General features: G+C 48.0%; 1 protein-coding gene across 15 annotated transcripts in view; it reads left to right on the top strand.

The window, feature by feature from the left end:
* ebf3a (EBF transcription factor 3a) overlaps positions 1-17,029 on the top strand; it is a 234,193-nt gene that overhangs the window by 137,677 nt on the left and 79,487 nt on the right. For all 15 annotated transcript variants that reach the window (XM_071394647.1, XM_071394653.1, XM_071394654.1 and 12 more), the window contains exon 8: positions 9,723-9,840. In XM_071394647.1, coding sequence (XP_071250748.1) covers positions 9,723-9,840 — 118 coding nt within the window. The remainder of the gene's footprint in view (positions 1-9,722; positions 9,841-17,029) is intronic.

The raw sequence follows: 17,029 nt of genomic DNA on the forward strand, positions 1-17,029 counted from the left end.
AGTATCCTCTCTCTATCTCGATGACAATAGAAACTCTACAATAGAGACACCAGTCATGGGGAGAGAGGGAAGGAGGACTTCTCTCCTTCGTCTGACCGTTTTGCTCCGGTGTCTCAACCTAACTAATTTCCCCGCCTCCCTCAAGGTTTAAGTGGACTTATCAGCATGTCAGGGCCCTCAGCACCATTTCCACTAGGTTTCAGCTACCTCAGCACCTTGAGGAAATTATTGTGTGTGTGTGTTTCCGTGTGTGTCTGTGTGTGGGTGTGTGTCAGAGAGAGGGAGAGACAGAGCCAGAGAGACAGAGAGAGGGAGAGGGAGAGACAGAGCCAGGGAGAGAGAGAGAGAGAGAGAGAGAGAGAGAGAGAGAGAGAGAGAGAGAGAGAGAGAGAGAGAGAGAGAGAGAGAGAGAGAGAGAGAGAGAGAGAGAGAGAGAGAGAGAGAGAGAGAGAGAGAGGGGAAGAGAAGCTGTGAGACTGCCATTCAAACCACAGAGGGAGGAGACTTTCCCTCAGCAGCTATGAGAGCAGGCCAGTCCACCACTACAACTTTAATTCTATTCTTGTCCCCTTAAAGGACCTTTTTCAACATGCTTTTCCATGCTCCTATTGTATAAGTCTGTTTGAACGAATATGGACAAACGTTTACTCATGTTTTGCATTTAAATGCAGAAAGGTTTGTTAAAACTACTCAGGAAAATAATGCCTTGACGTCTGCAGCTATAATCGTCATTGTCATTAAAAAAAAAAATCTAATCGACAATTTTTTTAAATAAATCCCACGCAACTCAATATTCACCCATAATTCAAAACACAGAAACGAATCCCCCCCCCCCCCCCCCCAAAACCCACCAAAACACCCTGTCTTCCTCTTTGAACCCACCAAAACACCCTGTCTTCCACTTTGAACCCACCAAAACACCCTGTCTTCCTATTTGAACCCACCAAAACACCCTGTCTTCCTCTTTGAACCCACCAAAACACCCTGTCTTCCTCTTTGAACCCACCAAAACACCCTGTCTTCCTCTTTGAACCCACCAAAACACCCTGTCTTCCTCTTTGAACCCACAAAAACACCCTGTCTTCCACTTTGAACCCACCAAAACACCCTGTCTTCCTCTTTGAACCCACCAAAACACCCTGTCTTCCACTTTGAACCCACCAAAACACCCTGTCTTCCACTTTGAACCCACCAACACACCCTGTCTTCCTCTTTGAACCCACCAAAACACCCTGTCTTCCACTTTGAACCCACCAAAACAACCTGTCTTCCACTTTGAACCCACCAAAACACCCTGTCTTCCTCTTTGAACCCACCAAAACACCATGTCTTCCTCTTTGAACCCACCAAAACACCCTGTCTTCCACTTTGAACTCACCAAAACACCCTCTATTCCTCTTTGAACCCACCAAAACACCCTGTCTTCCACTTTGAACCCACCAAAACACCCTGTCTTCCACTTTGAACTCACCAAAACACCCTCTATTCCTCTTTGAACCCACCAAAACACCCCGTCTTCCTCTTTGAACCCACCAAAACACCCTGTCTTCCACTTTGAACCCACCAAAACACCCTGTCTTCCACTTTGAACCCACCAAAACACCCTGTCTTCCTCTTTGAATGGTTGATGGTGAAGAAACCTCTCGTGGTTCTGCTCGCCGTTTCTTCACCGCTGCTTTAAATGCCATTTCCAGAATATATTTGACAGACTCTCCCGACCATGGTGTTCCTTAGGCAAGGTCGAGCTTTCCTGCAAGCCTCCTTTCCCCACTTACTACCCACAGCTCCGTCCCAAATGTCGCGCCCTATTCCCTACGTAGTGCACTACTTTTCACCGGGGTCCTATGCACTACGTTGGGAAGAGGGTGCCATTTGGGATGCTCCCTACCACGGCTCAGCTGGAAGCCAGTGAGAGCTCTATCCATCATCTCGATCCACGGCCAGCCTCTGAACCTGGACACAAGAATGGAGCCCTTTCACTCCTTTAAAAAAAACACAGAGAGAGAAAAAAGAGAGAGGCGAATTCCATTGACATACCCGAGGTCAATCACCATCAGAATGAACCAGAGAGGGAGAGAGGGAGCGAGAGAGAGAGGAGAGAGAGAGAGAGAGAGAGAGAGAGAGAGAGAGAGAGAGAGAGAGAGAGAGAGAGAGAGAGAGAGAGAGAGAGAGAGAGAGAGAGAGAGAGAGAGAGATAGAGGAGAGAGAGGAGACAGAAGAGAGAGAGAGAGAGAGAGAGAGAGAGAGAGAGAGAGAGAGAGAGAGAGAGAGAGAGAGAGAGAGAGAGAGAGGAGACAGAAGAGAGAGAGAGAGAGAGAGAGAGAGAGAGAGAGAGAGAGAGAGAGAGAGAGAGAGAGAGAGAGAGAGAGAGAGAGAGAGAGAGAGAGATAGAGAGAGAGAGAGAGAGAGAGAGAGAGAGAGGAGACAGAAGAGAGACAGAAGAGACAGAAGAGAGAGAGAGAGAGAGAGAGAGAGAGAGAGAGAGAGAGAGAGAAAGAGAGAGAGAGAGAGAGAGAGAGAGAGAGAGAGAGAGACAGAAGAGAGACAGAGAGAGAGAGAGAGAGAGAGAGAGAGAGAGAGAGAGAGAGAGAGAGAGAGAGAGAGAGAGAGAGAGAGAGAGAGAGAGAGAGAGAGAGAGAGAGAGAGAGAGAGAGAGAGAGAGAACGAGCTCTGAGTGAAAACACTTCACCCATTCATTCAGGGGCCTCTCCAATCCCTTCCAACCCTCCATTGACATGCTAAAACCCTCATTATCACATATTAAATGCAACTGTATAATTAGGATTGTTTACTAAATAGAAAAAAGGGGGGAAGGACGTCTGGTTGATTCTTTCAGGAGGTTTTAGGTCATCGTCTCAGTCAGATGTTCTCCTCATCAATCCCTCTAGACATCTCTAACTGTCTCTCTGAAGCCGTCACCCAAACGGCACCCTAATCCCCACGTAGTGCACTAGTTTTTAGGGTAGACTACGTTATGACGGAGGCTGCCTGACTAATGAGAGGAAACATCTGATCAATACGAATATCAACAGATCAATATGAATATCAACAGATCAATATCAACAGATCAATATGAATATCAACAGATCAATATCAACAGATCAATATGAATATCAACAGATCAATATAAACATCAATATGAATATCAATATCAATATCAACAAATCAATATGAATATCAACAGATCAATGTGAATATCAACAGATCAATATGAATATCAACAGATCAATATGAATATCAACAGATCAATATGAATATCAACAGATCAATATGAATATCAACAGATCAATATGAATATCAATATGAACATCAATATGAATATCAACAGATCAATATAAACATCAATATGAATATCAACAGATCAATATCAACAGATCAATATGAATATCAACAGATCAATATGAATATCAACAGATCAATATGAATATCAACAGATCAATGTGAATATCAACAGATCAATATGAATATCAACAGATCAATATCAACAGATCAATGTGAATATCAACAGATCAATGTGAATATCAACAGATCAATATGAATATCAACAGATCAATATGAATATCAACAGATCAATATCAACAGATCAATATGAATATCAACAGATCAATATGAATATCAACAGATCAATATCAACAGATCAATATGAATATCAACAGATCAATATGAATGGTGGTTGTTAGGGTGAGGCGGGGCAGTGAGGCGGGGCAGTGAGGCGGGGCAGTGAGGCGGAGCAGTGAGGCGGGGCAGTGAGGCGGGGCAGTGAGGTGGGACAGTGAGGCAGTGAGGCGGGACAGTGAGGCGGGGCAGTGAGGCGGGACAGTGAGGCGGGGCAGTGAGGCAGTGAGGCGGGACAGTGAGGCGGGGCAGTGAGGCGGGACAGTGAGGCGGGGCAGTGAGGCGGGACAGTGAGGCGGGGCAGTGAGGCGGGGCAGTGAGGCGGGACAGTGAGGCGGGGCAGTGAGGCGGAGCAGTGAGGCGGGGCAGTGAGGCGGGGCAGTGAGGCGGGACAGTGAGGCAGTGAGGCGGGACAGTGAGGCGGGGCAGTGAGGCGGGACAGTGAGGCGGGGTGGTGAGGCAGTGAGGCGGGACAGTGAGGCGGGGCAGTGAGGCGGGACAGTGAGGCGGGGCAGTGAGGCAGTGAGGCGGGACAGTGAGGCGGGGCAGTGAGGCGGGACAGTGAGGCGGGGCAGTGAGGCAGTGAGGCGGGACAGTGAGGCGGGGCAGTGAGGCGGGACAGTGAGGCGGGGCAGTGAGGCGGGACAGTGAGGCGGGGCAGTGAGGCGGGGCAGTGAGGCGGGACAGTGAGGCGGGGCAGTGAGGCGGAGCAGTGAGGCGGGGCAGTGAGGCGGGGCAGTGAGGCGGGACAGTGAGGCAGTGAGGCGGGACAGTGAGGCGGGGCAGTGAGGCGGGACAGTGAGGCGGGGTGGTGAGGCAGTGAGGCGGGACAGTGAGGCGGGGCAGTGAGGCGGGACAGTGAGGCGGGGCAGTGAGGCAGTGAGGCGGGACAGTGAGGCGGGGCAGTGAGGCGGGACAGTGAGGCGGGGCAGTGAGGCAGTGAGGCGGGACAGTGAGGCGGGGCAGTGAGGCGGGACAGTGAGGCGGGGCAGTGAGGCGGGGCAGTGAGGCGGGGCAGTGAGGCGGGACAGTGAGGCGGGGCAGTGAGGCGGGGCAGTGAGGCGGGACAGTGAGGCGGGGCAGTGAGGCGGGGCAGTGAGGCGGGACAGTGAGGCGGGGCAGTGAGGCGGGACAGTGAGGCGGGGCAGTGAGGCGGGGCAGTGAGGCGGGTCAGTGAGGCGGGGCAGTGAGGCGGGACAGTGAGGCGGGACAGTGAGGCGGGGCAGTGTGGCGGGGCAGTGAGGCGGGGCAGTGAGGCGGGGCAGTGAGGCGGGGCAGTGAGGCGGGGCGGTGAGGCGGGGCAGTGAGGCGGGGCAGTTAGGCAGTGAGGCGGGACAGTGAGGCGGGGCAGTGAGGCGGGGCAGTGAGGCGGGACAGTGAGGCGGGGCGGTGAGGCGGGGCAGTGAGGCGGGGCAGTGAGGCGGGGCGGTGAGGCGGGGCAGTGAGGCGGGGCAGTTAGGCAGTGAGGCGGGACAGTGAGGCGGGGCAGTGAGGCGGGACAGTGAGGCGGGGCAGTGAGGCGGGACAGTGAGGTGGGGCAGTGAGGCGGGGCAGTGAGGCTGGGCAGTGAGGTGGGGCAGTGAGGCTGGGCAGTGAGGTGGGGCAGTGAGGCTGGGCAGTGAGGTGGGGCAGTGAGGCGGGGCAGTGAGGCGGGGCAGTTAGGCAGTGAGGCGGGGCAGTGAGGCGGGACAGTGAGGCGGGGCAGTGAGGCTGGGCAGTGAGGTGGGGCAGTGAGGCGGGGCAGTGAGGTGGGGCAGTGAGGCGGGACAGTGAGGCGGGACAGTGAGGCGGGGCAGTGAGGCGGGGCAGTGAGAGACTGTTAATGGCAGATAGACAAATGGACAGAGTCCCTTCCATGAGGTTCTCCTTAAGCGACAGAGGAACTGTAGCTAAAGACAAGCAGAACTCGTCTCCCGGCAGCCGCTTTGAGGAGGGAAAAGGAACCAAATTAAAAGGACAATGCTTTCATTCATTCAACAGGGAGAGAGGAGGGGGAGGGAGAGAGATGAGGGGCAGGTAATACTTACACCCACTCCAAAATGACAAAAAAATAAAATAATTATCGGCTCGTTAACACTTGAAAATGAAATGTGTTGTTTTGACAAAACAGCTCTCCCTGTCATAGCAAAGGGTGATGACGTGTCATAGCAAAGGATGATGACGTGTCATAGCAAAGGATGATGACGTGTCATAGCAAAGGGTGATGACGTGTCATAGCAAAGGGTGATGACGTGTCATAGCAAAGGGTGATGACTTGTCATAGCGAAGGGTGATGACGTGTCATAGCGAAGGGTGATGACGTGTCATAGCAAAGGGTGATGACGTGTCATAGCAAAGGGTGATGACGTGTCATAGCAAAGGGTGATGACGTGTCATAGCAAAGGGTGATGACGTGTCATAGCAAAGGGTGATGACGTGTCATAGCAAAGGGTGATGACGTGTCATAGCAAAGGGTGATGACGTGTCATAGCAAAGGGTGATGACGTGTCATAGCAAAGTGTGATGACGTGTCATAGCAAAGGGTGATGACGTGTCATAGCAAAGGGTGATGACGTGTCATAGCAAAGGGTGATGACGTGTCATAGCAAAGGGTGATGACGTGTCATAGCAAAGGGTGATGACGTGTCATAGCAAAGGGTGATGACGTGTCATAGCAAAGGGTGATGACGTGTCATAGCAAAGGGTGATGACGTGTCATAGCAAAGGGTGATGACGTGTCATAGCAAAGGGTGATGACGTGCTTGAAGCGGAATTCGCATGTTCTTTTTTTTGTTGCTCTATTTTTGAGAGGACACATCCACACTTACATAAGAAGAGAGAAACAATTTAACTGCAATGTTTATTATGTGTTAATAGAGGCCTCTCACTGTAAAGTCCTGTCTCACTACAGACTCCATCACTGTTTATTATGTGTTAAAAGAGGCCTCTCACTGTAAAGTCCTGTCTCACTACAGACTCCATCACTGTTTATTATGTGTTAAAAGAGGCCTCTCACTGTAAAGTCCTGTCTCACTACAGACTCCATCACTGTTTATTATGTGTTAAAAGAGGCCTCTCACTGTAAAGTCCTGTCTCACTACAGACTCCATCACTGTTTATTATGTGTTAAAAGAGGCCTCTCACTGTAAAGTCCTGTCTCACTACAGACTCCATCACTGTTTATTATGTGTTAAAAGAGGCCTCTCACTGTAAAGTCCTGTCTCACTACAGACTCCATCACTGTTTATTATGTGTTAAAAGAGGCCTCTCACTGTAAAGTCCTGTCTCACTACAGACTCCATCACTGTTTATTATGTGTTAAAAGAGGCCTCTCACTGTAAAGTCCTGTCTCACTACAGACTCCATCACTGTTTATTATGTGTTAAAAGAGGCCTCTCACTGTAAAGTCCTGTCTCACTACAGACTCCATCACGGTTTATTATGCGTTATAAGAGGCCTCTCACTGTAAAGTCCTGTCTCACTACAGACTCCATCACTGTTTATTATGTGTTAATAGAGGCCTCTCACTGTAAAGTCCTGTCTCACTACAGACTCCATCACGGTTTATTATGCGTTATAAGAGGCCTCTCACTGTAAAGTCCTGTCTCACTACAGACTCCATCACTGTTTATTATGTGTTAATAGAGGCCTCTCACTGTAAAGTCCTGTCTCACTACAGACTCCATCACTGTTTATTATGTGTTAAAAGAGGCCTCTCACTGTAAAGTCCTGTCTCACTACAGACTCCATCACTGTTTATTATGTGTTAATAGAGGCCTCTCACTGTAAAGTCCTGTCTCACTACAGACTCCATCACTGTTTATTATGTGTTAAAAGAGGCCTCTCACTGTAAAGTCCTGTCTCACTACAGACTCCATCACTGTTTATTATGTGTTAATAGAGGCCTCTCACTGTAAAGTCCTGTCTCACTACAGACTCCATCACTGTTTATTATGTGTTAATAGAGGCCTCTCACTGTAAAGTCCTGTCTCACTACAGACTCCATCACTGTTTATTATGTGTTAAAAGAGGCCTCTCACTGTAAAGTCCTGTCTCACTACAGACTCCATCACTGTTTATTATGCGTTAAAAGAGGCCTCTCACTGTAAAGTCCTGTCTCACTACAGACTCCATCACTGTTTATTATGCGTTAAAAGAGGCCTCTCACTGTAAAGTCCTGTCTCACTACAGACTCCATCACTGTTTATTATGTGTTAAAAGAGGCCTCTCACTGTAAAGTCCTGTCTCACTACAGACTCCATCACTGTTTATTATGTGTTAAAAGAGGCCTCTCACTGTAAAGTCCTGTCTCACTACAGACTCCATCACGGTTTATTTTATTTCCTGAGACCTCCACACTAATGATGAAGGCACAAAAACAAGAAGAATATATCTACGTTTTTAATGTGCTTTAGTTTAGATTATTTTTTTTAAAGATATCTATAACATTTTTAATGTGTGTTAGTTTAGAGTCTTTTTTAAAGATATCTATACTGTTTTTAACGCTAGTTCGTTTATATAATAGTCTTTATTTATTCCACTGTGAAAGTAGATGACCCACACAGAGGAAGTTAGAGAAACAAGGAACAATGTAAGAAAGCTTTAAAGTGTGTTTGTTTGAAGAGGCCTCTTAAATGTAACTGGTTGTTTACTCGTAGTTCTGCTTCAGGGAAGCATATAAACACGTCTCCTGTAAATACTCAGCTATAGCCAGGTCATTAACGACGTGAGCAAAGCGAGTCAACGCGCTGGTGGGGAAGTCGTTATAGAACGACTCTGATTTTGTTCAGCTACTTCAAGGTGTGAAGACAGACGCCTTCCTCTGATTGGTGTGCCGTAACGTATTGTGTTAATACCATTAAACCTACAGGGACGTTGTACCCACCACGAAAACTAAAGAAGAGAGAGAGAGAGAGAGAAACAACTGCCTTTTTCCTGAACCGTTTCTTAGGAACAGAAACGATGGAGGCTGGAGTTCAGGACCCCGTATTTCACATTAAGTGTGTTTTCCTTTATTGTTCAGAAGGTGCGGATTGGTTCGTTCTCAGCCCTCTGCAGAGTTATGTGGATCACTGAACGGTGGGGAAAGTCATACTAAACCCAGCTAGAATACAGTACAGTACAGTGGCTGAGGCATCTATCTAAGGGCCCTGGGTGATCCCCTGTCCAGCTGGAATACAGTACAGTACAGTGGCTGAGACATCTATCTAAGGGCCCTGGGTGATCCCCTGTCCAGCTGGAATACAGTACAGTACAGTGGCTGAGGCATCTATCTAAGGGCCCTGGGTGATCCCCTGTCCAACTAGAATACAGTACAGTACAGTGGCTGAGGCATCTATCTAAGGGCCCTGGGTGATCCCCTGTCCAGCTGGAATACAGTACAGTACAGTAGAGTACAGTGGCTGAGGCATCTATCTAAGGGCCCCTGGGTGATCCCCTGTCCAACTAGAATACAGTACAGTACAGTGGCTGAGACATCTATCTAAGGGCCCTGGGTGATCCCCTGTCCAACTCGTGTATCTTACTGTAGACAACCAATGGGGAGAGTCTAATATTAACATGTTAAACAGACAAGAGAAGAAGTACCAGTGTGTTATATTTGAATGTGGCACTCATGAACTATATATATATATATATATATATATATATTTATTTATATTTATATTTATATATATTTTTATATATATATTTATATATATAATATGTTTTAAAACTGAACTGAACATGTCTTACTGGGGCCAGGTCAGGTAGTCCCTGACTGTTTCAGTACATTTCCTTACATTTGCTGTCTCATGAACACACCCCTGTATATTACTGTAGACTTGAGAAAGACTGAACATCCCATCGTGATGTCATGAACCCATGACAAGTAGTGCAGCTACAGTAGGCTGAGGTCTGTTGTTTGGAAGGCGTTTGAATGGAAACCCATGTTTTTCAAAAAACCTCCAGTAAAGTCAAGGGGTTTCATCTCCTTGAAGTTGGTGGCAGCTCAGTTGTCACTTGTTTAAAGTGTCACAAAGCACTTCATGTTGACAGTGCGGCAGCACGGCCGACATGACCTGTCTCCTGACACAGATACATAGACAGACTGTTTTAATGACTGGCTCCCCCTTTCACTCCTGTTGCAGGTTGTTGTATCAACAACGGTCAACGTGGACGGTCACGTCCTGGCGGTCTCAGACAACATGTTTGTCCATAACAACTCCAAGCACGGCAGAAGGGCTCGACGTCTAGACCCTTCTGAAGGTACGGACCCTCCTTATCTCTATTATGGTAGGCACATTTTACATGACTTTTATTTTGAAATACTCTCTAGTTTCCCTACGAGCACATTCTACATGACTTTAAAAAAAAATACTCTCTAGTTTCCCTACGAGCACATTCTACATGACTTTTATTTTGAAATACTCTCTAGTTTCCCTATGAGCACATTCTACATTACTTTTATTTTGAAATACTCTCTAGTTTCCCTATGAGCACATTCTACATGACTTTTATTTTGAAATAGTCTCTAGTTTCCCTACGAGCACATTCTACATGACTTTTATTTTGAAACACTCTCTAGTTTCCCTACGAGCACATTCTACATGACTTTTAATTTGAAATACTCTCTATTTTCCCTGCGAGCACATTCTACATGACTTTTATTTTGAAATACTCTCTAGTTTCCCTATGAGCACATTCTACATTACTTTTATTTTGAAATACTCTCTAGTTTCCCTATGAGCACATTCTACATGACTTTTATTTTGAAATACTCTCTAGTTTCCCTACGAGCACATTCTACATGACTTTTATTTTGAAATACTCTCTAGTTTCCCTACGAGCACATTCTACATGACTTTTAATTTGAAATACTCTCTAGTTTCCCTACGAGCACATTCTACATGACTTTTATTTTGAAATACTCTCTAGTTTCCCTACGAGCACATTCTACATTACTTTTATTTTGAAATACTCTCTAGTTTCCCTACGAGCACATTCTACGTGACTTTTATTTTGAAATACTCTTTAGTTTCCCTATGAGCACATTCTACATTACTTTTATTTTGAAATACTCTCTAGTTTCCCTATGAGCACAAGACCTTGAAAAGATGTTGAAAAAGACGTATTTTCATTGTCATGTGGTCGCGGAGGGTCGCGTTCTTTAGTTCCATATTTGTTTCCTCATGTAGCTTGTCATCTTTAGCTCCTCTGATAGCTGCTGAGATAAAGAGACTTCTGGTTTACTTCCTTCAGATCACATCTGTCCCTTTACAGTATCACAACGTCGTTCTCTAATTATCCATCTCTCATTGTATTTCACTGGTACATTTCATAAACACATGTATGTAATATTTATTATTATTATTATTATTATTATTATTATTGCACTGTTTGAAATATGTAGTAAACTCTATTCACAAATGTTTTCAATAGGGCTCTTGCTCAATGGCTTTCAAAAATAAACCTCAAATCTGCAATTGATTTGTGGTGAGATCAGGTTGTTACTGGTTCTGTAGTGTGAGATCAGGATGTTACTGGGTTCTGTAGTGTGAGATCAGGTTGTTACTGGGTTCTGTAGTGTGAGATCAGGTTGTTACTGGGTTCTGTAGTGTGAGATCAGGTTGTTACTGGGTTCTGTAGTGTGAGATCAGGTTGTTACTGGGTTCTGTAGTGTGATATCAGGTTGTTACTGGGTTCTGTAGTGTGAGATCAGGTTGTTACTGGGTTCTGTAGTGTGAGATCAGGTTGTTACTGGGTTCTGTAGTGTGAGATCAGGTTGTTACTGGGTTCTGTAGTGTGAGATCAGGTTGTTACTGGGTTCTGTAGTGTGAGATCAGGTTGTTACTGGGTTCTGTAGTGTGAGGTCAGGTTGTTACTGGGTTCTGTAGTGTGAGATCAGGTTGTTACTGGGTTCTGTAGTGTGAGATCAGGTTGTTACTGGGTTCTGTAGTGTGAGATCAGGTTGTTACTGGGTTCTGTAGTGTGAGGTCAGGTTGTTACTGGGTTCTGTAGTGTGAGATCAGGTTGTTACTGGGTTCTGTAGTGTGAGATCAGGTTGTTACTGGGTTCTGTAGTGTGAGATCAGGTTGTTACTGGGTTCTGTAGTGTGAGATCAGGTAGTTACTGGGTTCTGTAGTGTGAGATCATGTTGTTACTGGGTTCTGTAGTGTGAGGTCAGGTTGTTACTGGGTTCTGTAGTGTGAGATCAGGTTGTTACTGGGTTCTGTAGTGTGAGATCAGGTTGTTACTGGGTTCTCTAGTGTGAGATCAGGTTGTTACTGGGTTCTCTAGTGTGAGATCAGGTTGTTACTGGGTTCTGTAGTGTGAGATCAGGTTGTTACTGGGTTCTGTAGTGTGAGATCAGGTTGTTACTGGGTTCTGTAGTGTGAGATCAGGTTGTTACTGGGTTCTGTAGTGTGAGATCAGGTTGTTACTGGGTTCTGTAGTGTGAGATCAGGTTGTTACTGGGTTCTGTAGTGTGAGGTCAGGTTGTTACTGGGTTCTGTAGTGTGAGATCAGGTTGTTACTAGGTAGATCATTATAAAATCACTACTGTACTGTCGTACTCATCAATGAGACAACCAGCACAGCTGACTCCACATCAAAATATTGACTGATTGGCTGCTCTGCAGAAAAAGGGAAAAAGAGAGAAACATTTATTCGTAGCAGCAAAGTCTGGGAAATATAAAAGCAGGAAGGACAACCTTCTAACCTTCCTGCTGGACTTCCTGCTGGACTTCCTGCTGGACTTCCTGCTGGACTTCCTGCTGGACTCAGTTCAGTTCAACCACTCTGGAAAACGGGACCTTGTCAAACGTACATTAGCTAGTTATCACTGGCAAGTACAAGTGGCTTGTATGTATAATATTGTGTTACCCAAACCTTTAATAGCACGAGTGTTTTTGTTGTTGTCTTAATTAGGCAGTAATTATCATAACGCTATCATAACACTAGTGTTTAATAATTCAACAGGAAAGGCAAAGCAAAGGCGTTATATCAATGAAATGCTCTATATCAACCCCCAAAACTCTGCAGGGGAAGGAAAGGACTGTTTTTTTTGGGGGGGGGGGTTCTTTACTAATGACAAATCGGGCAGAGAAAGACAATCTAATAATTGACGGTTAGCCCTGAGCTGTGAAGTCGTTACGGCCCGTGACGTATTGTTTGTCTCCCTCTCTCTCTCCGTAACCACGGGATAGAAGGCGTGTTTTGCTTAGCAACCGGCTTTAATTAGGGGAGCAATTAAAGAGGTTGAGCCCTCCTCCCCTCCTCTCCTCCCCTCATCCCCTTCCTCTCCTCCTCCCCTCCTCCCTCCTCCCTCCTCCCCTTCTCCCCTCCCCTCCTCACCTCCTCCCTCCTCTCCTCCTCACCTCCTCCCTCCTCCCCTCCTCTCCTCCTCTCCTCCCCTCCTCTCCTCCCCTCCTCACCTCCTCCCTCCTCTCCTCCTCACCTCCTCCCTCCTCCCCTCCTCGCCTCCCTCCTCCCTTCTCCCTCCTCCCTCCTCCCTCCTCCCTCCTCCCTTCTCCCCTCCTCTCCTCCTCCCTCCTCCCTCCTCCCCTCCTCTCCTCCTCACCTCCTCCCTCCTCCCCTCCTCCCCTCCCTCCTCCCTCCTCCCTCCTCCCCTCCTCTCCTCCTCCCTCCTCACTCCTCCCTTCTCCCTCCTCCCCCCTCTACCATCGGTCCCCCCCCCTGTCTGAGGGGGTCCTGCGGGACAGGGGAACTGGCATCTGCACAGCCTACTCACCCAACCCGACAACCAGCTCGACCCACCCGACAACCACTGAGCCATCTCATCTCATCAAACGGCCCGATGTGCAGCGGAGCTCCTGTCCTGATGAATCTAGATTTGTGCTGGTGGTACTCAGATGATCCGTCTCCTAATCTGACTGATGAATCTAGATTTGTGCTGGTGGTACTCAGATGATCCGTCTCCTAATCTGGACTGATGAATCTAGATTTGTACTGGTGGTACTCAGATGATCCGTCTCCTAATCTGGAGTGTATCTCCTCCACCTTCCCTTTATTAAGTGAAGAGCACACAGATCTATAAAGTGTGTATGGATTGTGTTAGAGGGCAGACATGGCTGGGTAGAATGGTACATTTAGTGAAGAAACAATTCCAACATTTGAAACGCGGTCTCATATCACAGAGTCAAATCTCAGATTACTGATATTTTATTGTTTACACATTTTAAGAGAGAGAGAGGTAGATGTAGAGTGAGAGACAGACAGACAGAGAGAGAGAGAGACAGAGAGGTAGAGAGAGGTAGAGGTACAGACAGACAGACAGACAGACAGACAGACGGACGGACGGACGGACGGACGGACGGACGGACGGACGGACAGACAGACAGACAGACAGACAGACAGACAGACAGACAGACAGACAGACAGACAGACAGACAGACAGACAGACAGACAGACAGACAGACAGACAGACAGACAGACAGACAGACAGACAGACAGACATACAGTGATCAGCAGCAGGATATACAGTCAAAAGGTATAGTCCAACTAAGCTTTAGATTGGCTACAACGTCTGTACAGGAATACCTATATACTGTGTTAATCTTCTGTCTCACTAATACAACCTATTATCTACATTTTAAACACCAGCTGAATATAATGTATTCCAGTTGATGGTAAAGTAATTTCCTCCACCCCCCCCCCACCCCCCCGCCCACCCTGACTCTCTCACCTCCACGTGTTCCTCAGTTCATAAATGAGCCCGTAGTCGTCAGTAAGGGGGTGTGTAAAAGAGCGTCTCAGCGATCCTCGTCTGTGTCTACTCTCTACCGTGTGTGTGTGTGTCGTACTCAGCGACCCGGGCTCTCTCCTCCAGGCCTGCAGCGTGGATCTGATTTGCATGCCAAGTGGCTGTAACGCTGTTAGGTTGATGCAATAAAGACAAGCGGATCCAGGCTGCAAGGCTTTAGCCAGTAAAGAGGAGCAGATGGCTGTAGGAGAGGTAAAAGGCATAATCCCATCAGCAGCAGTATCAACCTGCCATCTGGAGACCACCAGCACAATTACAAGACATTTTTAGCAGGAAGAACAAAGGAAGTCGTCAGTACGTACAGCACAGCAGGCAAGATGAGACCTGTTGGAGTGTCAATACTGGAGGGATGAGGAGGAAGGTGACTAAAGGCTGTGTCCCAAATGACACCCTATTTCATATGAAGGGCACTACTACCCCATAGGCCCTGGTCAAAAGTAGTGCACTACATGGTGCCATTTGAGGTGTACACTAACACAGTGCCTTGTTGCCTTGGAGAGAGGAGTGCTGATTAGAGCTTCACACTGCGAGGCAGGAGCTGAACGCAGAGAGAAGTACGAACCCAACGCCTTTGTTCAGTAAACAAGACACAGGGGGACGTGGGGAGGTGAGCCGGGAGTCAACACCAGACACAGGGGGACGTGGGGAGGCCTGGTAGGTTGTGGGTAGTCAACACCAGACACAGGGGGACGTGGGGAGGCCTGGTAGGTTGTGGGTAGTCAACACCAGACACAGGGGGACGTGGGGAGGTGAGCCAGGAGGCCTGGTAGGTTGTGGGTAGTCAACACCAGACACAGGGGGACGTGGAGAGGTGAGCCAGGAGGCCTGGTAGGTTGTGGGTAGTCAACACCAGACACAGGGGGACGTGGGGAGGTGAGCCGGGAGGCCTGGTAGGTTGTGGGTAGTCAACACCAGACACAGGGGGACGTGGGGAGGCCTGGTATGTTGTGGGGAGTCAACACCAGACACAGGGGGACGTGGAGAGGTGAGCCGGGAGGCCTGGTAGGTTGTGGGTAGTCAACACCAGACACAGGGGGACGTGGGGAGGTGAGCTGGTAGGTTGTGGGTAGTCAACACCAGACACAGGGGGACGTGGGGAGGCCTGGTAGGTTGTGGGTAGTCAGCACCAGACACAGGGGGACGTGGGGAGGCCTGGTAGGTTGTGGGTAGTCAACACCAGACACAGGGGGACGTGGGGAGGTGAGCTGGTAGGCCTGGTAGGTTGTGGGTAGTCAACACCAGACACAGAGGGACGTGGGGAGGTGAGCTGGGAGGCCTGGTAGGTTGTGGGTAGTCAACACCAGACACAGGGGGACGTGGGGAGGTGAGCTGGGAGGCCTGGTAGGTTGTGGGTAGTCAGCACCAGACACAGAGGGACGTGGGGAGGTGAGCTGGTAGGTTGTGGGTAGTCAACACCAGACACAGGGGGACGTGGGGAGGCCTGGTAGGTTGTGGGTAGTCAACACCAGACACAGGGGGACGTGGGGAGGTGAGCTGGTAGGCCTGGTAGGTTGTGGGTAGTCAACACCAGACACAGGGGGACGTGGGGAGGTGAGCCAGGAGGCCTGGTAGGTTGTGGGTAGTCAACACCAGACACAGGGGGACGTGGGGAGGTGAGCCAGGAGGCCTGGTAGGTTGTGGGTAGTCAACACCAGACACAGGGGGACGTGGGGAGGCCTGGTAGGTTGTGGGTAGTCAACACCAGACACAGGGGGACGTGGAGAGGTGAGCCAGGAGGTCTGGTAGGTTGTGGGTAGTCAACACCAGACACAGGGAGACGTGGGGAGGCCTGGTAGGTTGTGGGTAGTCAACACCAGACACAGGGGGACGTGGGGAGGTGAGCTGGGAGGCCTGGTAGGTTGTGGGTAGTCAACACCAGACGCAGGGGGACGTGGGGAGGTGAGCTGGTAGGTTGTGGGTAGTCAGCACCAGACACAGGGGGACGTGGGGAGGGGAGCAGGGAGGCCTGGTAGGTTGTGGGTAGTCAGTATCAAATCTTTCTCTCGGCTCTCTCTCTTCCTCTCTTGGCTCCTTGTTGACCGTCCACTTGAAGCACAACAAAGCCAGAGATTTGTTGGAGTGTGACAAGTGATGTTGAGATAAGACACATGCAGGTGCCGGACCGCTTCCAGAAGACTTGGCATTATGAGAAAAATCACCAGAGAGCTGGCAAGCAGGGAGGAAGGGATGTGTTAGTTGTTAGTTACTTATTAGTTAGTCATTCGTTAGTTGTTTGTTAGTCATTCATTAGTAATTTGTTAGTCATTAGTTAGTCATTAGTTAGTCATTAGTTAGTTGTTTGTTAGTCGTTAGTTAGTCATTAGTTAGTCATTAGTTAGTCGTTAGTTAGTCATTAGTTAGTTGTTTGTTAGTCGTTTGTTAGTCATTAGTTAGTTGTTTGTTAGTCGTTTGTTAGTCATTAGTTAGTCATTAGTTAGTCGTTAGTTAGTCATTAGTTAGTTGTTTGTTAGTCATTAGTTAGCCATTAGTTAGTTGTTTATTAGTCATTGGTTAGTTGTTTGTTAGTCGTTAGTTAGTCATTAGTTAGTTGTTTGTTAGTCATTAGTTAGTCATTAGTTAGTCGTTTTTTAGTCATTAGTCAGTTGTTTTTTAGTCATATGTTAGTCGTTTGTTAGTCATTAGTTAGTTGTTTGTTAGGCATTAGTTAGTCAT

Source organism: Salvelinus alpinus, chromosome 3 (assembly GCF_045679555.1).
Source record: "Salvelinus alpinus chromosome 3, SLU_Salpinus.1, whole genome shotgun sequence".
In the NCBI taxonomy this organism is placed as follows: domain Eukaryota; kingdom Metazoa; phylum Chordata; class Actinopteri; order Salmoniformes; family Salmonidae; genus Salvelinus; species Salvelinus alpinus.